The sequence below is a fragment of the Megalobrama amblycephala genome, linkage group LG23 (genome assembly GCF_018812025.1).
Source record: "Megalobrama amblycephala isolate DHTTF-2021 linkage group LG23, ASM1881202v1, whole genome shotgun sequence".
Classification (NCBI taxonomy): Eukaryota; Metazoa; Chordata; class Actinopteri; order Cypriniformes; family Xenocyprididae; genus Megalobrama; species Megalobrama amblycephala.
The window spans coordinates 26,129,214-26,153,854 of record NC_063066.1 but is presented as its reverse complement, the minus strand read 5'-3'; the positions used below and the strand labels follow the sequence as shown (position 1 = coordinate 26,153,854).

Genomic DNA, 24,641 nt, shown 5'->3' with positions numbered 1-24,641 from the left:
CCGCCTTTTCGGTAGTGTTTTTTTCTCGGTAAGTGAGCTTATCGTAAGAGCATTTATATTTGCGCCTTGACTGACTGTATGACAGTTTTGTCAATAAACACATGTAATAAATTGCATGTTGAAACGTTTGCAGCCAAAATAAATAAACAAATAAAGGAATTTTAGTATTGTTTAAAAAGTAAATGCAAACTGTATTATTTACTAAGATTAATCATGGATTAAACAAACTGACCTAAGAGTCATGAGATTATTACACCCTTATTTTATAGCACTAAATCGAAAATAGTGCCTATAGGTCTTTGCTTCATTAGCGTTTTGGGGAATGTGGTTCCGAATCGCTGGCTTTATTTTTTAACCGATTCTTTGAAGAACCTAGTTCAAAAGAACCGATTCACGGAAATGAATCTGACGTCTCGATTGTGTCCTCCACGACGGTAGAGTGCGCATCTGTTCATGTCACCACACAGCTCCACTTTTTCTACGATGTCAGAGGCTGCACTGACAACATCGTGCATGTGTTGTGAATGCATATGCTGTAAATGATAATTTACCTAATATAGAAAGGAATACAAACACAACAAGGTAAGTGTAACTGATCGTTGTGTTTTTATATATGAAAAACAGCAGCGTTTGCTGCGTAACGTACTTCTTTTAGACATTGACTTTCTTGATGTTGTGCCATAATAAAGATAGACTGAAAGTCAACGTTTAATTTCCATTTTATAGTCCTATAAATGATTCTCGCATTGAAATGTGTTATTTACTGGATGAAGAAGACCTTGTTATTTATTTAAACAGATCTATTTTATCTAGTTTGATAGCACTGTATTGAGAAATTAAAACCATGTGTTGTATTTGCACTATGGCAATAACTTGTTTTTTGGACATATATCATGTGTTTATTTTTCTCGAGTTACCTTATAAATACAATACCATGGCATACACTACCATTTAAAAGTTTGGACAAACATTATTTTTTTAGTAAAGGGAAGTGACCAACAATCTCTAGCATACATTGGTAACGTTATCTGTTTAAAAAGCATCCCAGGATGCACGTCATGAAGTTGAGGTGGATACAATGCCTTTGCCACTATGTCATGCATGCTAGAATATTTCTTGTAATCAAATCAATCAATACAAAATTCTAAAACTGCACAGTTGTTTCAGATCTCATCTTGATGAAAGCATCCACCCAAAATGAGAAACCTCAGTCTGCTGCAGCGCTTCAGATGTGTGGATCTTCCAATCCCGGGATCCCCACAGTGTTTCTCCATCAGAAGCGAGGCTGGAACAGTGCTGGTGGCTTCCGAACTTGCCATCACAGAGTACGACCCACGGAGTGGAGAGGTATTTCTAGATTAAAATTAAAGGGCTTTTACACCCAAAAATGAAAAAAAGAAGAAGAGAGATTTCTGTCCAGTTATGCAACTACCACTTTGATGCTCCAGAAAGTCTGTTTATGTTTGCAGATCAATGTTTATATGTGAATAAAAGCCTACATTAAATCTGTTCATCATATAAAGCCATTGTGTCTCTTCAGAAAATTTGGTCTAAACTGCTCAATTCATATGGATTAGTTCTACAATCTCTTTATGAGCTTTTTAAGCGTCAAAGTGGTAGCTGCGTAGCTATCAATGGAGGTACATAAATCATTTTGATTTTATTAAAAATATCTTCATTTGTGTTCTGAAGTTGAACTAAAGTCTTACGTGTTTGAAATGATGTGAGGGTGAGTAAATGATGACAGAATTTTCATATTTGGGTAAACTAGCCCTTTAAGTTTCCATATGGGTTCAAACCCCAGAAGACTGACAGACTGACTGACTGACTTCAAGTGTCTAGTCCAAATAGCTATACATTAATCTTACTATATAATGTGCTTTTATAGGTTTATAAAGAGGTTTCACTGACGACAGATGACTATCTCCCAGAGGATGGTAGTGGACTTGTAGTGGCGATACAAGATCTGCCAGATCAGGAGTCCGTGTGTGTGGCCACTGCCAATGGTGATGTCATTCTCTACAACCTCAACACCAGTCAGGTGATCATTCATTTGGTCTAAATGCTCTTACATTTAAAATGATTTTATAAAACATGCTCTTACTGTGCTTTATTAATTTCTGTTTCACAGATGGAGTGTGTTGGCAGTGTGGACAGTGGTCTAACCGGTATGACTTGGAGCCCAGACCAGGAATTGGTGACTCTGACCACAGGTCTGTATCTCTAGCAATGTTATTTTCGAATCATCGAGATACTCTAACAATGTTAACTATGGTTTTATTTAACTGTAATAACCCTACCTCTCATCATATTTCTGTGCAACTCAATTAGTTCTGTTTAGAAGTGCATAATAATGACATTTTGCATTGTGTCCATTTGTGTCTAATATGGCATATCAGGTCAGGAGACCATTATCATGATGACCAAGGACTTTGAGCCAATAACTGAGGTTGCAATCAATCAGGATGACTTTGGTGAAGGTATAGCTAATAAAAGTTTTTATTTAATGCTCAATGTCATGCTTTCATGCAGGTGACTTGTGTTCACTGCATATGAGCAGATATAGTGCCTGATTGGTGATTTTGCTTCTGTGCGTCAGATAAGTTCATCACAGTTGGTTGGGGGAAGAAGGAGACTCAGTTTCATGGCTCTGAAGGCAAGCAGGCCGCTCAGCGCAAAGCAGCAGTACGTTTTTGTTGTGTTTAGTATTGTTCTGTTTTACCAAACCAACCCACTGCACCCAGCAAGTATGATACTAAGCTGAGGATCATCAGGAGACCATTGGCATTTCGACCTGTTTTCACTATGATCCTTCTCACCTAGTTCTGTTCCACTTTCACAGGAAGTGCAACCTGCCCTGCCGTGGGATGACAGAAAGCCAAGAATCACTTGGCGTGGCGATGGGCAGTTCTTTGCCGTCAGTGCTGTTTGTCCGAATACTGGTGAGAATTTCCCTTTTTACTGTTGTTGTTACATGGCAAATGTTTGTGACTGTTAAAATATAGCTGCTTTTTTGTTTCAGGTGCTCGAAAGGTTCGCATCTGGAACCGAGAATGTGTCCTGCAGGCCACCAGCGAGGTTGTTAACGGTCTGGAACACCCACTCTGCTGGAAGTAAGATATTCTGAATGTCTTTTAATTTTTTAAATCATTTAGGGAAAGTGAAATTATGCCATTTCCCACACTTTATACCTGTTATTTCATTATCAGTCATTATCAATTAAAGGCTTAGTTAGTTCACCCATTAATTACTGTCATTAATTACTCAGAACTCATCTTTGGAACATAAATTAAGATATTTTTGATGAAATACATAAACTCTCTGGCCTTCAATAGACTACAACACAACGTTTAAGGCCCAGAAAGGTAGTAAAGACTAGGGGTGGGACAGAATATCGATATGGCGATATATCGTCATCCTTCTCTGTGCGATACAAGAATCGTATCGCTGCGCCAAATATCGATATTTTAATAAAAAAAAAAATAAAGCGCTATATATAGATTTCTTTGCTCAAAGCGTCCTACTTCAAGGCGGCGCTCGACACATGAATGAGGGAAACGTGAACTTAAGTTAACTAGCCTAAGAAAAAGAGGTTATTAACAGGATGGCGGACAGCAGTGTGAGTAAAATAGATGCCCCAGCCACGTTTAAGTTCAAAGTCTTGACGCACTTTTATACCATTGATGTGACAGTCGTAGACATCTTTGACGTTCTTCACCGAGCGCTTAGATATACACGGGAGCATTTGAAAGCATATATTAGGGATCCTCTGATAGACGCCTGCTTTCGAACGCTCCCGTGTATATCTAAGCGCTTGAAGAACGTCAAAGGGTCTGTTTGCACCTGGTGACTTCATGCATTTTCTCTGATCGGATAGCTATCCGATCGTGAAAAGACCAGGTCTAAATGCCTAAATACGCATTTGAAACGGATTTAAATCCGATCACTCAAACCACTTCAGGAGATGGTCTGGGACGCATTCCAATCAAAACTGTCTATGCTCAGTCTAAACACATCTGGTTGTTGAAACTACATATGTAAATTTTACTTCTCCCCAAAAATACTAAAACTGAAACATGTGAGAGTCAGATATGACAACGCTACTGCATCACACATCGCCGCAGATCTCTTCAGCAAGCTGACGCGCAAACGGCCGCATATGAAAGTGAAAGTAAGTCGCAGACGCATAACACACAATTATCTTCATTAAAAGTAATGAGACCTTATACCAGTGCTGTTGCCGCTCTCTCCTATTGCAGTCTTTGATTTTGAAATTAACTGATGGTCAATAAAATGCACCTCATATTTCTTGCTTTCGGTGACGTGAACTCTATTAAATGTACATATAAGATCGGATTTATCCGTTAACCTGCACTTAACCTTTCACGTGCATTTTGTTTTCATATTAAGACCAATATCGCGATGTATCATTATAGGATTGTCTAGCGATATATCGATTGTCGCAGAATCGCTGACTCGCGATATTATCGTCATTTATCGTGATCGTATCGTATCGTGAGGTACCCTCTGATTCCCATCCCTAGTAACGACATTGTTTAAAGGTGCCCTAGAACGTTCTTTCACAAGATGTAATATAAGTTTACGGTGTCCCCTGAATGTGTCTGTGAAGTTTCAGCTCAAAATACCCCATAGAGTTTTTTTAAGTAATTTTTTCAACTGCCTATTTTGAGGCATCATTAACTATGCACCGATTCAGGCTGCGGCCCCTTTAAATCCCCCCTCCTGAGCTCTCGACTATAAAACAGTGCATAAACAAAGTTCACACAGCTAATATAACCCTCAAATGGATCTTTACAAGATGTTTGTCATGCATGCTGCATGCATGCTTCGGATCATGTGAGTATAGTATTTATTTGCATGTTTACATTTGATTCTGAATGAGTTTGATAGTGCTCCGTGGCTAAAGCTAACATTACACACTGTTGGAGAGATTTATAAAGAATGAAGTTGTGTTTATGCAAGTGTTTAAAAATGAAAATAGCGACGGCTCTTGTCTCTGTGAATACAGTAAGAAACAATGGTAACTTTAACCACATTTAACAGTACATTAGCAACATGCTAACAAAACATTTAGAAAGACAATTTACAAATATCACTAAAAATATCATGTAATCATGGATCATGTCAGTTATTATCGCTCCATCTGCCATTTTCACTATTGTTCTTGCTTGCTTACCTAGTCTGATGATTCAGCTGTGCACATCCAGACTTTAATTCTGGCTGCCCTTGTGTAATGCCTTGAACATGGGCTGGCATATGCAAATATTGGGGTTATACATATTAATGATCCCGACTGTTACGTAACAGTCGGTGTTATGTTGAGATTCGCCTGTTCTTCGGAGGTCTTTTAAACAAATGAGATTTATATAAGAAGGAGGAAACAATGGAGTTTGAAACTCAATGTATGTCTTTTCCATGTACTGAACTCTTGTTATTCAACTATGCCAAGGTAAATTCAATTTTTGATTCTAGGGCACCTTTAAAATACAGGGAGTGCAGAATTATTAGGCAAGTTGATTTTCTGATCATATTTTTTTTCCAAGCACATTTTACCAATTCCAATCCACATCAATCTTAATAACTACTATTAATATTGTTTTTAATCATTTATAAGTGATATATAATTGTTCATGAAGGCTGGAAATGAAAAATGCCTTATATTCAGGTGTGCAGAATTATTAGGCAGGTTTTCTTTTACAGGCAAAATGAGCAAAAAAGAGATTTAACTCTGACTGAAAAGTCAAAAATTATTAAATATTCATGAGAAGGACGCAATACTAATGCAATACTAGAAATTGCAAAGTTAAAGCATGACCAATGGACAGCAAAATGCTCATTGGGTCAGCAGGGTCATACAAAAACAAGTGGAGAAGAAAAGACACGTTAACTGCAAAATAATTAAGAATTAAGGTGAAGAATTAAGTGTGAAACCATCAGGAACCCTTTAGTCTCCAGCGCCACCATTTTCCAGAACTGCAACCTACCTGGAGTCTCCAGAAGTGCAAGGTGTCAGGATCTCAGAGACTTGGGTTAGGTAAAGAAACCTAATAAATGACCCGCTCTTAATAAGAATCACAAGCTGAAGTGTTATAAAATACATGAAGACTGAGTTTTTATAGGCCTTATAGACAGACAGCTTGAGAATGACTCCTGAAGGACCAGCACCACATCCTCTTGTACCACTGTTTGAAGAATTTATCTTAATAATTAATATTCTAATAATAATTCTGCACACCTGAATATAAGGCATTTTTCATTTCCATCCTTCATGAACAATTATATATCACTTATAAATGATTAAAAACAATATTAATAGTAGTTATTAAGATTGATGTGGATTGGAATTGGTAAAATGTGCTTGGAAAAAAAATATGATCAGAAAATCAACTTGCCTAATAATTCTGCACTCCCTGTAGTCACGTGACTACAGTGGTTCAACCGTAATGTTATGAAGTAGCAGTTCCTTATGAAAAAGCAGTTCCTTACGATTCATAACATTGTGGTTGAACCACTGTAGTCACATGGGCTATTTTAACGATGTCTTTTAATACCAGATAGCTTAATAGGCCAGATAGCTTCAGATAGCTAGATAGATTTCTTCAAAAAGATCTTCATTTGAGTTCCAAAGATGAACGAAGGTCTTATGGGTTTAGAGCAAAATGGGAGTGAGTAATTAATGACAGAATTTTCATTTTTGGATGAAGTAACCCTTTAAAAAGTGCTGTTAGATCTGAAGTGTATTTTTCTTGTAGACCCTCTGGCAGCCTGATCGCTTCCACACAGCGGCACCCTAACAAACACAGTGTGGTGTTTATGGAAAAGAACGGACTGTTGCATGGAGATTTTACTCTGCCTTTTGGAAAGGACCAGGTCAAGGTAGATATTAACTATTAAGTGTGATTTTTTTTTTAAAGAATCAAGCTATAAATCATGGGGAGTGAATATAAAAATGGTTTGTGTGTTTTTCAGGTGAAGGAGCTGCTGTGGAACAGTGACTCTACTGTACTGGGTGTTTGGATGGAGGACTTGAAGCCTGGAGAGAACACTCCCAACACATACAGTATGATGCAAATCAAACTGTTTTGCATATTCAGTGATGGGGCCAGTAATAATCAGTGGTGCTGATTATGGCTGCATGATTAAGACTGAAATGGCTTAGTGTGATTATCACATCACAAAGGCTGTTTTATTAAAATAAATATATGCGCTGCATGTTTCAGGGTGTTTTTACTTGTTAGTCAATATCTGCCAGTGTTTTCATTGTCTCACATCGTCACTTTTGAGTCACTTTAACATGCATTTTGGAAAGCACCGTGTTCCAATCATCTTAATGAGAACAACTTCAGACATCCATAAATATTATTTTTGTAATGTAATATAAGAGTTATAATTATTATATTATTTTTGTAAATACCTGTTTTTTTTTTTTTATTTTACAGTGGAATAATACACTGATGTTTTCTTATTATATTTCTTATTTTGTTTTCATTTACTGTTTTTATATATTCAGTAATAAAAATAATTATTGTTATTGCTAATATAATTTTTTATATATTGTTTTATTATTAAATTGATATATTTAATCAAATTGTGCAGCCCTAAAAACAAGCACAGCATACCTGGGATTTTATTTTATTTTATTTTATTTTATTTTATTTTATTTTATTTTATCGAAATCAAATTTTTATCAGGAAAATCATACTTACATTCCCCAACCCCCCAAATCATTCAGCCCTTGTGATAATACTTATTATCAGGGTTAGGGCTTTGTTTTAAACCTCTGACCCATTTCTTTCACAGTTCAGCTGTGGACGGTTGGGAATTATCACTGGTATCTGAAGCAAAGTTTGCATTTCGGCAATGAGCCCCTCAGGGCTCCGGCATGTGTGTGTTGGGATCCGGAGAAGCCCTTGCGGCTCCACCTCCTGACTCGAGGATGGGCCAGCTACACCTACGACTGGGGCTGGAGCACTCAGCGCAGCAATGGCAATGATTGCCATGACAATGCCAACGTGGCAGTGGTTGATGGAGGTAGGCACGGCCATCGTCCAACTTTTGATTAATTGACGAATCTCTGAAATATTGTAAACAATGCACTATTTCTCATTTGTTTAGTAAACAAGGCATAAGGTAAAGTCTAGCAATTGATGATTGAAGTGAATGATTTCAGTGTTTAACTAACGTGTTTTGCAGATAAAATTCTCGTGACAACATTCCGCCAGTGTGTGATCCCTCCACCTATGTGTGCATTTGAACTTCAACTTCCTGTTCCTGTGAACTTGGTCACCTTCCATTCTCAAGCCCAGAGGACCAATGAGCTTGCAGCTCTCACAGCCGATGGGCATATTTATGTATACAGTGAAGGTGAGTCACACACTCAAATTTGAAACTTATATCTGAATTTGAAACTTCAATATCATGTTATGTAGGATTTCCCACTTGTATTTGTACAGGTGGTGGAGTTGAAAATGGAGGTGTACCCAGAGTTCCTGGCTTTAAAGTCACCACTGCACCATTAGTCTTAAGAAAGACATACAGGTACAGGATAATTTTGAGTTACCTTCAGAAATAATTCTGATTATCAATGTTTAAAAAGCAAATTTCCTGCTTAATGTTTTTGTGAAAACTAATTATATTTTTTTTTCATTCTTTAATGAATAGAAAGTTCAAAAGAACTGTCGCTTTTAAACTGTAAGGCATTCTTTGTTGAATAAAAGTATTTATTTCTTAATATAAGTTCTGATGTCAAACTTTTGAATGGTAGTGTACAATATATTACATTTATTGTATATTTTAATGCAGCTGTATTTTTTTTTTTTTTTTTTTGGACAAATTTAAGTGATTTAAGGGCAAAACTATCAAATATTTTGAAGACGTGCTTGAGTACTATGGATTATTATTATTATTTTTTACTAATTTCTCTGCTGCCTTTCAGTCAGGCAAGCAGATTTATTGAGCACCACTGTGTAACATGCAGCCTGTATTCGGTGTACCGATGCAGAATTGCAGATGTTTATTACATTTAAAACTCACCACTACTGTGCCTTGTCTCTTATTAGCATCTTATATAGCTCTTATTTTCAGTTCCTTTTGTTTAGCTCTTATTTAACTCTGTTGTTTAGTCTGTTTAATATAATTTCATTTTGCACAGTTTAGTTTTGTAGTTCTGTATCCAATGTTTGTATTATGTAGCACCATGGTGCTGGAGGAACTCTGTTTTGTTTCACTGTGTACAGGCTGTATAGAGCTAAAATGATGGTAAAGCTACTCTGACTCTCTGACTCTGACTGCAGGGTCGCTGTGGATCAGGGAGAACCTCTGACACTGCGCTTGCTGCTGTGGCTGAGTGAAGATTTGTTTTTGGCTGTGGCCCACGGAGGAAGCTTGACACGCCTGTTGAAACTCACCCCATCAGACAGCCAGGACCCCAAGGACACGCTGGAGATCAGGTACTGCCGCTAAAATAACTAACTACTCTGGTCTTGTTCACATTTGTATTCAGTGTAGCTCACACAAAGACAGAGTGATCTAACAAGCATAGACATGAGCTCAGGGGCTGAGAATTATTTAAACTTGTGAATTTTTTTAACTCTGCACTTTTTGCAGTGCCTTTTCTTAAATTCGTGATGTTGGTCATTTCTCAGGTCAGAAGTTCCTGTGGATGGTCATGTGATCAGCTTATGCCACAGCCTCAGAAATGGCACTGTGGCCCTGCAACTTGAAGATGGACAGATCCGGAAACTTATTATGGGTCAGTCAGTTTACTAATTATGAGAGACTGGAATTGGCTACTACACAATTTATGTTTAATTACTTGTCTTTTGTTTTTATTTTAAATTTAATTTGAAAATGAATAATTTAATGACACATATAAAGACTGTTAATGCTTGAATATTCCATACAGAATCTTCAGAGCTCAGTCTAACTGAATGGAAGGATTCTACTGGCAATACCATCAACTTTCCCCGGCCTTGTGTTCAGACGGCACTGTGTTCCCTCAATGGAGAAGTAAATATATATTCTCCAACCAGAACTGACTTTTCAGTCATGCTTTGTCCTTAATTTACCATAAATGCTTCATATTAATTTGTCTTTTAATAGGAATATTTGATAGGCCTCACTGAGAGATCGCACCTCTACATCGGTGACTCACTGGTAGGTGTAAGGGTAGGGACACACAAAACCGACGCCAAAGAACTGCGTCTGCGTTTAAAGGAGATAATTGTCTATTATGCAGATATATTCGTCATTCAAAAATGGAACTCGAAACTAAGACTGCAGGTATACAAACCATAAACAAAGCAATGCTTGCTTACCTTTTTGAATATCAATAATGCTGATCACATTCTTTATTCCACTCCTCTCATGTTACTATGAAAATATTTGTGCAGTGGAATGCTCAGGTAAGATGACGTAAAATTAGAACAGCCTTCTGTCTGTGCCGTCATGACTTCTTTGCTCGCTTTTCACTTTTGCTCCTATTCTCGTGCACTGACTCGTTCTCTAAACTGAATAGCCAATCAGAGTTCTCTCTCTCACTAACTGCCCGACACAGATTCTACATGCTGATTCAGCCAAAAAACAAAAACCAGACGCCGTCCGACTAGACCTAATGGTTCTAACCACAACGACAATGGCCGTCGGCTTAGTGTGTCCCTGGCTTTAGGATCCCAAGAAATTATTACAAGAATATAAATTGCATCACATTTCTTGTGTTGGTGACAAAATCTTGGCTGTTAATCTCATCAGAGTTTCACTTCCACAGGTGGCTTCCAATATCTCCTCATTTGTAGTTTATGACGACTTCCTCCTGCTCACCACACACTCTCATATGTGCCACTGTCTCAACCTAAGCATGCTCTCTGTTAAAGGTACATGTGAACACATCAAAGACAAAAAAATATGTAAATATATTAATATATATTATAGTAAATATACACTACTGTTTAAAGTTTGGGGTTTGGTAAGATTTTTGTTTTGAAAGAAGTCTCATATGCTTACCAAGGCTGCATTTATTTGATGGAAAATAAAAGTAAAGTAAAAATGGTAATATTGCATATGAATATAATGTAATATTAATATTAATATAATAATTTATTTCTGTGAAACCTTTATTATTTTATTATTATTAATGATGAAAACATTTGTGCTGCTTAATATTTTAGTGGAAACTGTGATACATTTTTCTTTTCAGGATTCTTTGATGAATAGAAAGTTCAGTTGTTTTGAAATACAAATTTTTGTAGCATTCTAATAAATGTCTTTACTTTCACTTTTGATCAGTTTAAAGGCATCCTTGCTGAATAATAGTATTAAGTTCTTTTTTATATATATATATATATATATATATATATATATATATATATATATATATATATATATATATATATATAAAAAAAATACTGATCCCAAACTTTTGAACTGTGTTTTATATAAATGCAGGGATAAATTAATGTAATTATGCATGCATGATGTTACTGGTGTCCCTGCATAGGTCTGCAGTCAGCTCTGAGCTCAGATGCCAATCAGAATGATGAGACTGTAAGAAAGGTGGAACGAGGCTCTCGTATCGTTTCTGTGGTTCCCCAGGACACCAGACTCATACTGCAGGTGAACAAAGTGATTTTTTTCCACAATGTACAAGTAGTTATGTAATCATTTTTCTAGGAAAAAAATTACATGTGATCTGAGCCACATTTAAGGATCAGATTGTTATAGATACTTTGGTGGTGGGATCTTTTGAGCAGTAAGCAAATACCCTAGCAACTGCATTGCTAAAAACTGATAACACCAAGAAACCGTACAGCATCATGGCATTGTGGTGTCAAGTTTTCGTGGGCAAGCACCATTCACATTTTCTCCAATAAAAAGTCTATTTGTATTGTATATGTATGGTTGTAGGTGGATGCATGTCTGGTTTTTTGGTTATTTTGGAATTTTTTGTGGTGTGTTTTTAAATATTTTTGTTGTTGTTGTGTGTTAGATGCCACGAGGGAACCTGGAAACCATTCATCATCGGGCTCTTGTACTTGCTCAGCTCAGAAAATGGCTTGATGGGTATTTTTACATTAAAACAAAATTGTATTTCTACATCAAAAAATTTATTTTATTCATAATGTGTTGTATTAACATTTTAAAATGTGCATATATTATTTTAAATTTGTTGAAAAAAATAGGAACTGAATTAAAAGTGAACCTGGTTTGAATTAATTTGAATCATTTTAATATTTTGTTTGTTTCAGTCTCAGATTTAAAGATGCTTTCGAGTGCATGAGGAAGCTGAGGATCAACCTCAACCTCATTTATGACCACAATCCCTCTGTGAGTGACCTCACTCTGATGTCATTTCTTTTTACAGTAATGTCATAATGCATTCTTCTACACCCGTGGTATTCAAATGGTGGACCGCGGTCCGGTTCTAATCCCTGGCTTGTTTCCATTTAGATCATTGGGACATAATTGCGCCATTTTAATGTTTCTACAGTTTAAAGTGAGCAGCACGTCACAACAACAGAGCTGTTCACACCACAAGCACTCAGGGCCATTCATGGTGATGATCTTACGGCGCTACATCATCTAATATTTTTATCCAAATGCACTTCATTCAATACTTTTTCGCTCTGTGCGCATTGATTTTCTAAAGATGTAAAGCACCACATCAAGAGCTGCAGATGATGCACTTATTTTAACAACTTGGTGAGCAGCAAAATAGACACTTCAGCCAAAACTCTGCAGAAAACAAGAATGCAGCAAATACAATTATTTTTATACTCCTACCATTTAACTAAACCAGGTTTGTGACAAGTTAATGCATGGTGCCTTTAGACCATTTTTTCTCCCCATACATTTAGTATTAATAATGAGCATATTAAGTGCATTTCATAATAAACTGTGTTATAATTTGGAAGATCATTTAGAGATGCAAGGGAAGACAAAAATCTGCTCATGATGAGAGTTTTGATTATTAGACTATGTACAGTTTTTTTTGTTTTTAGAAACCTGGCTTATTCCTTTTAGCAAACTATAAAAATGGTCCATACATTTATGGAGGTAAACCCGCACCCTCAGTATGTTTTCTCAATCCCAAGGCTTTCTATTTGCCATACATGTAGGCAAATTCTTAGACCACTGCTTTAGCTCTCGGGACCCATGATTCTCGTATTTGATGATTATTTTGAGTGCTTAGGGTTTTTTCTTTTACAAACCCGATTCCAAAAAAGTTGGGACATGTACAGATTGTGCATAAAAACAGATGATGCAATGATGTGGAAGTTTCAAATTTCAATATTTTATTCAGAATACAACATAGAGGACATATCAAATGTTTAAACTGAGAAAATGTATCATTTTAAGGGAAAAATAAGTTGATTTTAAATTTCATGGCATCAACACATCTCAAAAAAGTTGGGACAAGGCCATGTTTACCACTGTGTGGCATCCCCTCTTCTTTTTATAACAGTCTGCAAACATCTGGGGACTGAGGAGACAAGTTGCTCAAGTTTAGGAATAGGAATGTTGTCCCATTCTTGTCTAATACAGGCTTCTAGTTGCTCAACTGTCTTAGGTCTTCTTTGTTGCATCTTCCTCTTTATGATGCGCCAAATGTTTTCTATGGGTGAAAGATCTGGACTGCAGGCTGGCCATTTCAGTACCCGGATCCTTCTTCTACGCAGCCATGATGTTGTAATTGATGCAGTATGTGGTCTAGCATTGTCATGTTGGAAAATGAAAGGTCTTCCCTGAAAGAGACGACGTCTGGATGGGAGCATATGTTGTTCTAGAACTTTGATATACCTTTCAGCATTGATGGTGCCTTTCCAGATGTGTAAGCTGCCCATGCCACACGCACTCATGCAACATCATACCATCAGAGATGCAGGCTTCTGAACTGAGCACTGATAACAACTTGGGTTGTCCTTGTCCTCTTTAGTCCGGATGACATGGCGTCCCAGTTTTCCAAAAAGAACTTTAAATTTTGATTCGTCTGACCACAGAACAGTTTTCCACTTTGCCACAGTCCATTTTAAATGAGCCTTGGCCCAGAGAAAACGCCTGCGCTTCTGGATCATGTTTAGGCTTCTTTTTTGACCTATAGAGTTTTAGCTGGCAACGGCGAATGGCACGGTGGATTGTGTTCACCGACAATGTTTTCTGGAAGTATTCTTGAGCCCATGTTGTTATATCCATTACAGTAGCATTCCTGTATGTGATGCAGTGCCGTCTAAGGGCCCGAAGATCACGGGCATCCAGTATGGTTTTCCGGCCTTGACCCTTAAGCACAGAGATTGTTTCCAGATTCTCTGAATCTTTGGATGATATTATGCACTGTAGATGATGATAACTTCAAATTCTTTGCAATTTTTCTCTGAGAAACTCCTTTCTGATATTGCTCCACTATTTTTCACCGCAGCATTGAGGGAATTGGTGATCCTCTGCCCATCTTGACTTCTGAGAGACACTGCCACTCTGAGAGGCTCTTTTTATACCCAATCATGTTGCCAATTGACCTAATAAAGTGCAAATTGGTCCTCCAGCTGTTCCTTATATGTACATTTAACTTTTCTGGCCTCTTATTGCTACCTGTCCCAACTTTTTTGGAATGTGTAGCTCTCATGAAATCCAAAATGAGCCAATATTTGGCATGACATTTCAAAATGTCTCACTTTCAACATTTGATATGTTATCTATATTCTATTGTGAATAAAATATAAGTTTATGAGATTTGTAAATTATTGCATTCCTTTTTTATTCACAATTTATACAGTGTCCCAACTTTTTTGGAATTGGGTTTGTACAAAGTACTATGGCTACCCCGATGGAAGTGTATAACTGTTCCAAAAAAGTATTGTCCGGACCTCTGCTAGGAAGGAAATATAGAGATTTGCATTTCCTTTCAGAGAATACTATTAAATGAATAACACCACTGCCCTCCACCTCCATCCCATGATTCCTCTCACAGGTGTTTCTTGACAACATTGAGATGTTCCTGAAACAGATTGACTCCATCAACCACATCAACCTGTTTCTCACTGAACTCAAGTAAGTCTTTAATACAAAAGCATTGATTAAATCTCTTTTGATGTTGTTTTCATGATTTATCTGTTAATTTAATTAATTTGTCATTCTTAGAGAGGAAGACACCACCACAACAATGTACCCAGTTCCTTTACTCTCAGACTCCAGTTCTGTTTCAGGTAAAGGAGGAAAGAAGGTGGACATCGTCTGTGATGCTTTGCGGTCCACAATGGAGACTCTCGACCCACAGAAGTCAGTTCCTCAGTTATAAATGTTACTTATGTTTTAATAAATTTCAGGAAGTATAGTATAGCCTTTTTACTTCCTTTTTTGATTCCAAATAAGATTAGATTACATTTCACACACAGTGCACGCCAAGCTCTGTTCTTCCTCCTCTGAGATGCTTTTTGTCTCTACACAGATATTGTTTATGTATTCTTACATCACACGTGAAAAAAACTGCACCAGAACTGGAAATCGCTCTACAGAAGGTCCATGAGTTGCGAGGTGAGCCTAAAGTTCACTCAAGCCCACTAAACAAACATGTTTAATTATGTGTCTGTTACATCTGTGTGCTTTTGTGGTTAGTGAACCCACCCAGTGGCTCCAACAGTGTGAACGCAGAGGAAGCTCTAAAGTATCTTCTTTTCCTCGTTAACGTGAACGAGCTGTATGAGCACTCCCTTGGCACCTATGATTTTGACCTTGTGCTCATGGTGGCTGAAAAATCCCAGAAGGTCAGTCAAAAGATACCCACTCTGAAACTGTTAGTATATATTATATTATATCATCATGTTAGATTTTTATTATATTATAAAATGAACAAATGCAATTCTTTAAATACATAATGAATAAAATTCACATTTTCACACATAAGCAGCCATGTCAAATATTTGTATTACTATATTACAGTATTTATAAGCAGCCACTTCACATTTGAACTTTGTGTTAAGTTATACTATAATATTAACAAATACCATTCAGTAAATACATAATGAATACAATTTATATTATAGTATATGATATTAACAAATAATGAGTAAAATTCACTTTTCACATAAGCAGCCATTTCTCAAATTTATATTGTATTATATTGCATTATTTTATATTATAAAACAAACTAATACAGTTTAAGAAATAATGAATAAAATGCATAATTTCACATATAAGCAGTCATTTCACATATTTGTATTTCTACAATGTATCATTTTATTTTATATTACATTATTTTATATTATAAAATGAATATACAACACATTAAAAATAGAAATGGGGCATTAGCTGACTGACATTGTTTCATAACACACTATAAAAGGCAGTTTCAGGGTAAACCGCTTTTTTGATAATGAGATTGATCTAGTTTAAGCACACGTCTGTTGTGGACACTGTTACGCAGTGGTTTATCATTATTTCTTCTCAAACATGTAGGACCCTAAAGAGTACCTGCCCTTCCTGAACATGCTGAAAACCATGGAGCTAAACTACCAACGCTACACTATCGATAAACACCTCAAAAGATACAGGAAGGCCTTACATCACCTCAGCAAGTGTGGTAAGGGCCTAGTAGGATGTGCCAAGTGAATACATCACCAAAAATCTTCTGTTGTCTCTCTGTTTAGTTCTCTTGTTCTGCCTCATGTTTTCCAGGTGAAGAACACTTCACAGAGTTGTTAAACTTGGTGAAGGATCAGAAACTGTACAGTGATGCTCTTGAGCTCTATCCTTCAGACAGTGAGCAATACAAGGCAAGTTTTATAGATGGTCCATATTTTTCACTGAAATCCATTGTGTGTATATTTTTATACCATGGTCTGTCTGAATACTCTATTCTGATTGGCTGGAAGGTGTGCAATAAAACCATTTAATGCGCAGGTAACTCCAAGTAGAGTTACATTGTATATCGGTACTACGTTAGTTTCGCAATACTAAAGCTTCACAATTCTGGTGATGCCACTGTATTTTTTTTAAACGGTGGTATCTGTATCAATATGGTAGTACTGTAAGTAATGTTGTATATGCAGCAGGTACACTATTTAAAATGTTAATTTGAACATGCATGTATGCAAGAACATTTACAAGAGAGTCTTTTTGAGTGCTGCTACCTTTCTCCAATCAGCACAATTGCAAATGTGATTGATTTAATACATCAGTTGAATAAACAATTTGTTATGAAATGACCGTTTAGACACAACATTGTCAATATTGATGTTTTCACTCTGTTTGACCTACGAAAATAGTTCTAAAGAAAGTAGAACTGTTGCACTTCTCTGAGCAGCTGTGTTTTGTTTTGTTTAGTTTCTGAATTAATCTGTTTTCGAACAAATCGGGCGAATCAGTGATTCACTGAGCCATTCATAAAAACAATCACTTGCTTCATTCCTGAATAAATCAGCCGTTTTGATTGAATCATTTGAATGAATGATTCAGTTACTCAATCATTAAGACTTGCTGCCACTTACTGGCGGTTTTAGTTTCCCATTTAAATGCAGGCTTATTATTTCATTTTTTCCAACATTTCATATTTCTATATTCAGGGTTTTATATTTAAAATAATTTCATTACATTATTTATGCAATTGTAATTGCAGTGTAAATGCATTAATACCACCTAAGCAGCATTAAACTGTCAGAGAAAATACATCTAAATGTCACTTCAGATGCAGCTTCTGTGCCACTTCTGCAGTGCTAAGATGGATTTTGTTTACACTGATTTAGTGTGATTGGTGACAATACCCAGTTATTCATTCTTATTTATAAAGTATTCTGCTTTCATTTACATTTTGGTTAATTTTGTAGATTTGATTTGTGAATTATCACAATACTGCATGGTATTTTGATATACTACTTGATATCGTGATGCTTCATCTGGTATATTATTGTAAGATATGTTTATGGTATTGTGACAACCCTAGTTCCATGTCAGTTTAATCACCATGCTGCTTTCATTGAAGCGCGCACACACACACACACACACTTAGATCGCACTGCTGCACAGACAGAATCAGGAGCACTGAAACCTGTCAACACTGCCCCGTGACTTTTATTAATAAATTAACTTTAAATAGCAATGCTGACATGATCTTGACCCCTATGATGTCATCAGACCCTTAGCGTGGCCTATGGAGAGCATCTTGTTGAGCAGCAGCAGGCGGAGCAGGCAGGATTGTTACTATGGAGATGTGGAGAGACGGCCCGTGCCCTGCAGGCCTTCGTCAGCTGTACGAGCTGGAGACATGCCCTCGCCGTGGCAACACACATCCCATTGCCACCAGAACAGCTGGCACTGCTCGCCCGAGACCTGGCAGGTAGACATTTCTGTTGTGTATCCATGTTTCTTACTGAGATTATGAATATCCGTTAGCCATCTTGTATGTCTAATGTTTTCAGAGAAACTTCTGGAGGCCAGAAGGCACAGAGAAGCCGCCCTGTGTTTGGAGCAGTATGCTAAGGTATATTTCATAGACATAGTCATTCTGTTCTCCATTGCTTCAAAAAAGACTCTGCAAGAATGTTGTCTGCTGTGCTAATGTCTGTTTGTTGTCAGGACTGTGAGGAAGCAATATCTGCTCTGATACAGGGAGCTGCATGGGAAGAAGCACTGAGATTGGTGAGCCTGTTCTTTTATGTGTGTTCTTTTTTACCATTTATTATTACCAGGTTATAATGTTTATTATTGTTAAGGTCAATTTAGGTGTCTTTCTAAAAATTCTCCAAAAAGACACCAAATTACCAAGTGATATAAGGAGTCCATATAATTCACAAATTTTTGCACACCAAAGAAAACATTACAGAACAAAACTTTTCAGTGTACAGTATGTATACAGTGCAACAGCAAAGAGCTTGTTTATATTTTAGACATGTGAAGTTGCGATACTGAGCAGAACCACATGGAGATGCCAAAAAAAAACCCTCAAGTTAATGCTTTGACCAGACATTATATGCCCTACTACAGTACACGGATCCATTCAGAATTACCTAACACGCCAACATACACATAACGTGACCAATAAAAACATTATCCAGAATGTGCGTGGAAACAATGTAGTGAATATAAATGAAATGTGTCTGTGCATAAATACAAAATTGTGTTCTTGTTGTTTATGTGAAATGCTTGTGTGCTGCAACCAAATTGCCTTCGGGAAATTAATAAAGATGAACTGAACTGAACTGAACTGAACAGTGTGCGATCAGTGTGTCGAGGGCGCACATACCGGGTTTTTGATTGCACATCAATATAACAGACTCGTGCTTACTGTAGGACTCCTGTATGTCACTGGCTGTTATCGTCTTTACCTTGATTACAATCCACATCCATCAAAACTTTACTTGCGAGAAGCTGGTTTGCTTTTTCCACATAGTGTGCGTAATTTTACTTTGAATTAGCTGCATGCGTTAACATTGACACCCCATATATATATATATATATATATATATATATATATATATATATATGGGGTGTCAATGTTAACGTCCCAAAACTTTTGGCAATATAGTTTTTTATATATATATTATATATATATATATATATATATATATATATATAAAAACACTATATTGCCAAAAGTTTTGGGACGCCTGCCTTTACGTGCATATGAACTTTAATGATATCCCATTCTTAATCCGTAGGGTTTAATATGGAGTTGGCCCGCCCTTTGCAGCTATAAGAGCCTCAACTGTTCTGGGAAGGCTTTCCATAAGGGTTGGGAGTGTGTTTATGGGCATTTTTGACCATTCTTCTAGAAACGCATTTGTGAGGTCAGGCAGTGATGTTGACGAGAAGGCCTGGCTCACAGTCTCTGCTCCAATTCATCACAAAGGTGTATCGGGTTGAGGTCAGGACTCTGTGCAGGCCAGTCAAGTTCCTCCACACCAAACTTGCTCATCCATGTCTTTATGGACCTTGCTTTGTGCACTGGTGTGCAATAATGTTGGAATAGGAAGGGGCCATCCCCAAACTGTTCTCACAAAGTTGGGAGCATGAAATTGTCCAAAATGTCTTGGTATGCTGAAGCATTAAGAGTTCCTTTCACTGGAACTAAGGGGCCAAGCCCAACCCCTTAAAAACAACCCCATACCATAATCCCCCCCTCCACCAAACTTTACACTTGACACAATGCAGTCAGGCAAGTACTGTTCTCCTGGCAACCACCAAACCCAGACTCGTCCATTGGATTGCCAGACAGAGAAGCGTGATTCATCACTCCAGAGAACACGTCTCCACTGCTCTAGAGTCCAGTGGTGCCATGTTTTACAGCACTGCATCCAACGCTTTGCAATGCACAGCTGCTCAGCCATGGAAACCCATTCCATGAAGCTCTCTACACACTGTTCTTGAGCTAATCTGAAGGCCACATGAAGTTTGGAGGTCTATAGCTATTGACTCTGCAGAAAGTTGGCGACTTCTGCACACTGTGCGCCACAGCATGCGCTGACCCCGCTCTGTGATTTTACGTGGCCTACCACTTCATGGCTGAGTTGCTGTTGTTCCCAATTGCTTCCACTTTGTTATGATACCACTAACAGTTGAGCGTGGAATATTCGGTAGTGAGAAAATTTCACGAATGGACTTCCTGCACAGGTGGCAACCTATCACGGTACCACGCTTGAATTCACTGAGCTCCTGAGAGTGACCCATTCTTTCACAAATGTTTGTAGAAGCATTCTGCATAGGTGCTTGATTTTATACACCTGTGGCCATGGAAGTGATTGGAACACCTGAATTTGCAGGGGTGTTCTAATACTTTTGGCAATATAGTGTGTATATATACTGTATATTGTGTGTGCGTGTACCATAACTTCTTTTCTTTTTTATTCCTTATTTCAGATTTATTTGTACAACAGACAGGACATCATTGAGACAAATCTGAAGTCTGCTCTTTTAGATGGTAAATGATCACATCATATCTTGGCATTGACATGTTTATTTTGTATCATATTTTGTGCAGCATCTTAACTGTATACTTGGTTGCCTTTAGCTCACAGTAATCAGACGTCCTTCCTAGAGTCCCAGAAGGCTTTGTTCATCCGCCACAAAAACCGTCTTGCTGTGGTCCGAGAACTTAAAGCCAAGGCCAAACTTGAGTTATTTGGTAAACAGGAAGTTTCATTTATATCCTTTCATATAATTTGTTTTTCTGAAGATGGTTGATGCATCCTTAAGAATATTTTTAATGAAGAGATTTGATGTTAGTGTACATATATTTTGATGTATTCCTCAATCACATTAAATGTTCATCAGTACACTTGGTTTTAAACTATTTCCTGTAGCTCACTGGCAGTCTCTTCCTGTTCTTTTTCAGATGAGGATGGTGCTGACTGTGCGGATGCTGAACTCTACTCGGAGGCCAGCAGTGTCCTCACTGGCAGCCATCTTGGCTCAAAATACTCTCGCAGCAACTCTCGCATTTCATCGTGAGTGACATCACTGCAAACACAAATACAGAAACACTGTGATTCGCTTAAATCAGTGGTCTCAGACTGAGCTCCTGCAGGACCACTGCCCTGTAGAGTCTATCTCCAAACCTAATTAAACAAACCTGAACCAGTTAATCAGAATTACCTGAAACTTCCAGGCAGGTGTGTTGGAGCTGGTTGGACAGTGGCCTCCAGGAGCAGAGTTTGAGACCACTGATTGAAATGTTTCAACAACTGTGTCAGCAACTCAAATGTCCAGCCAAGTCTGATGTAGAAATTGAAATTTGTTTGCAGGAGGTCGTCTAAGAATCGGAGGAAAGCGGAGGGAAAGAAACACAGTCTGAAGGAGGGAAGTCCATTTGAGGACATCGCCCTCCTGAACGCACTTATTCAAATCATCACCATTGTTGATAAGATGAGAGGTGAGCCGAAGACATAACAGTCAGTTGGAAATGTCAGTTACATTTCCATTTTGCTATTAATTGTAATAATCCAGTGATATTTTTGTATGCACAAGGAGTCTGACAACAGCGGGTACGATCCACACGGAGATCTGAGATAAATTTAAGAAACCTATACCTCCAAAGTAAAAAAGTACCTCTATACCTCTGAAAAGTTTTAGGCACTTGTGTAAAAATGCTGTAAAGTGCTTGTTGACATTGCCATAGTTCTTCTGGGTTTAGTCAGTCTCAGTTTTTTCTGTTTCTTCATGTAATCCCAGATGGACTCGATGATGATGAGATCAGATCTCTTTGTGGAGCATACTGGCTGTTGTCAGACACTCGCCAAGCGTCAAATGAGAGTAAAAATTGGCGTTGCTGAGTATATGAAATGGTGTCAATTGCCAGTTGGCCAGTCACATTTTTATGAATTCAAACAATTCAATGTTGTGAGAACATGAACATAAACAAATATGAACAATGCTCCAGACAGTTTACGGGCCAGTTCTGCAACATCACATGCATGCCAATTTAAATATTCAAGCACAAGAAGACGCGAAAGGGACCGCAATTATCGCGCGCTGTATGGGAAGTTTAAATATCTGAAGCATGCACAGAAAGCCATGTCACAGACAGCGTCAGGCAGCATCAATAAATGTATGGATAACAGTTTAATGCTAAATTTGGCATAGTTTGACTCAATGTAACTTCAGAGCTTTACAGAATTGACATGAATATGATCATTTTCATTATTAAGCTGTATTCTGTATGTTTGTGTACAACGTGATTCACACTGATGATTGTTCTTGTCTGACCCTGCAGAGGAAGTTCACAGCCTGCTAAAAGCTCTGGTGCTCTTCCAGTTTGATGGTCCGGCCAGCAGCCTGCAGAGAAACTACAGTGACCTGCTGCAGCTCATGGAGACGGCCCTTCCAGAGATCTGGAGTGAGAACCTGCAACAGGGCCAAACTCCAGTGAGTCACACACACCACACACAGGCTCTCGTTAAACGGTTTTAGCATTTTACAGCTTAGCTCAAAGTTTTTAATAATGTGTATTATTTGAATACAAAATGTTTTTTAGGTTATTGGAACTATGTAAAATTTTTGTATTATTTTCATATTTATTTTAAATATGAAAATCTATTTACTAATTTGGTCAAAGTTACTTAATTTATCTTTAGTTATTTAATTTTACTATTTAATTTTACATGCTCGTTTATCTTACAGCTGTCCAACCCTTAGAATTAGGTTCTAAAATGTACTTTCTTGTTTTATTTATTTGCAAAAGCCCAATTTGCACTTGGCTGTTGTTCATTTTGCCTAAAATTAAATATGACTGGCTAACCTCATCCCATGTGAAAAAAGAACCATGAATTTTGAAATCATAAAGTATGTACATTTAAAAGACTTGTAAATCATGTTTCTTCTCTCTCCAGCTCACAGGTCCTAACTCAACAGCCAATAGCATTATGGCATCGTTTCAGCAACAGAGACCCGCTGTGCCTCAGCAAGGTAAGGAGTGACTGGAAACTTTCAGTGAGGTTGTTTCATTCATGTCATGTTTTAAATCTACAATAATCCTGTTCACTCCTCAGACACGGAAGCCCTGACTGCTCCTAAGATGAGAAACACCATCAAGTGGAAACTCAGCATTCTCAAATAGTTTGCATGTGTCTTTAGTCTTTTTTTTTTATTCAAATAAAATATTTGCATTGTTTTATGGTATATTATGGAAGAATTAAAGATTATAAAATGTTTTTTTGTCTTGTGAGCTTCATTATATAGCTGTAGTTATCCTTTAGTATAATTATATATTGTTCACAATCAATTATATTTGGTATTTTCAGAGCAGTATATAAGAATTGGAGCAAATGTGTTTTTGGTAACACTTTAGGGTCCAATTTCCACTATTAACTAGATGCTTATTAGCATGCATATTTCTAGGATATTGGCTGTTTTAGTACTTACTATTATTTAGCACATATTAATGCCCTATTCTGCATGACCATATTCCACAACCCTTAATCCTACCCAATACCTGAACTTAACTACCTTACTATTAATAATCAGTAATTAGGAGTAAAAATTGTAGTTAATAGTGAGAATTGGACCCTAATCTAAAGTGACTTTTTTATTATTATTATTCAGATAAATATAATTTTTTAATTTCTTGTTAAGTCCCATAATCCAAACCAATGTCCTTCATTTTGTCATGTTAAAATAAACTTGATCAGTTTGTATGGATGGGGAAAATAACACTAATTTCTGCTATTAATATTTGCTTTAATCTAGGCCCGACTTGTAATTTTTCTGTAATCTTGAATGGCTATAATTGCTAATTTCATCCCTTAAAAAAATCGCTATCAGTGATACTGGCCTTCATTCATAGTGCTTAGCAAAACATACCATTAAACGGTAACACTTCACAATATGTTCATTAGTTAACATGAACTAATAATGAATTGCACATCTACATCATTTATTAATCTTTGTTAATTTCAGCATTTACTAATACATTATAAAAATCAAGAGTGGCATTTGTTAATATTAATGCACTGTGAACTAACATGTACAATGAACTGTGTTATTAATTTAACTAACAAAGAATAAACTAACAAATGTATTGCTCAATATTAGTTCATGTAAGTTAATACATTGACAAATGAGGCCTTATTGTAAAGTGTTACCCATTAAATAAATTGTAATAATATTTAAATTGCTGTCTTTGTGGCATTTCAATGTGAACATTC

At 37.0% G+C, this 24,641-nt stretch overlaps 1 protein-coding gene across 3 annotated transcripts; it reads left to right on the top strand.

The window, feature by feature from the left end:
• The first annotated feature begins 387 nt into the window (after positions 1-387).
• elp1 (elongator acetyltransferase complex subunit 1) lies at positions 388-23,648 on the top strand. Of its 3 annotated transcripts, none has more exons than XM_048175637.1 (37): positions 388-582; positions 1,168-1,347; positions 1,889-2,041; positions 2,132-2,213; positions 2,400-2,480; positions 2,600-2,685; positions 2,843-2,942; positions 3,023-3,113; positions 6,774-6,897; positions 6,991-7,081; positions 7,822-8,052; positions 8,215-8,385; positions 8,478-8,559; positions 9,315-9,470; positions 9,666-9,772; positions 9,926-10,029; positions 10,123-10,176; positions 10,787-10,892; positions 11,516-11,631; positions 12,005-12,078; positions 12,264-12,342; positions 14,981-15,060; positions 15,151-15,288; positions 15,458-15,543; positions 15,625-15,773; positions 16,465-16,588; positions 16,684-16,781; positions 18,139-18,340; positions 18,423-18,484; positions 18,580-18,642; positions 20,860-20,920; positions 21,011-21,124; positions 21,335-21,446; positions 21,744-21,871; positions 22,712-22,863; positions 23,328-23,403; positions 23,487-23,648. In XM_048175637.1, the coding sequence occupies exons 2-37, from the start codon at positions 1,198-1,200 to the stop codon at positions 23,552-23,554; spliced, it is 3,951 nt and encodes a 1,316-aa protein (XP_048031594.1). In that variant the 5' UTR covers positions 388-582; positions 1,168-1,197; the 3' UTR covers positions 23,555-23,648. The 3 variants fall into 3 exon arrangements, with proteins under 3 accessions (XP_048031594.1, XP_048031592.1, XP_048031593.1); XM_048175635.1 differs by having other exon boundaries at positions 389-582; positions 8,475-8,559; XM_048175636.1 differs by having other exon boundaries at positions 389-582; positions 1,159-1,347; positions 8,475-8,559.
• The last annotated feature ends 993 nt before the right edge of the window (positions 23,649-24,641 follow it).

What these genes read in the sequence shown, in the direction of transcription:
- elp1 (XM_048175635.1), top strand. Translation starts at nt 1,198, where the DNA reads ATGAGAAACCTCAGTCTGCTGCAGCGCTTCAGATGTGTGGATCTTCCA. An exon ending in ACGACCCACGGAGTGGAGAG is followed by an intron (nt 1,348 to 1,888) that starts GTATTTCTAGAT and finishes GTGCTTTTATAG; the next exon opens with GTTTATAAAGAGGTTTCACT. An exon ending in ATTGGTGACTCTGACCACAG is followed by an intron (nt 2,214 to 2,399) that starts GTCTGTATCTCT and finishes ATGGCATATCAG; the next exon opens with GTCAGGAGACCATTATCATG.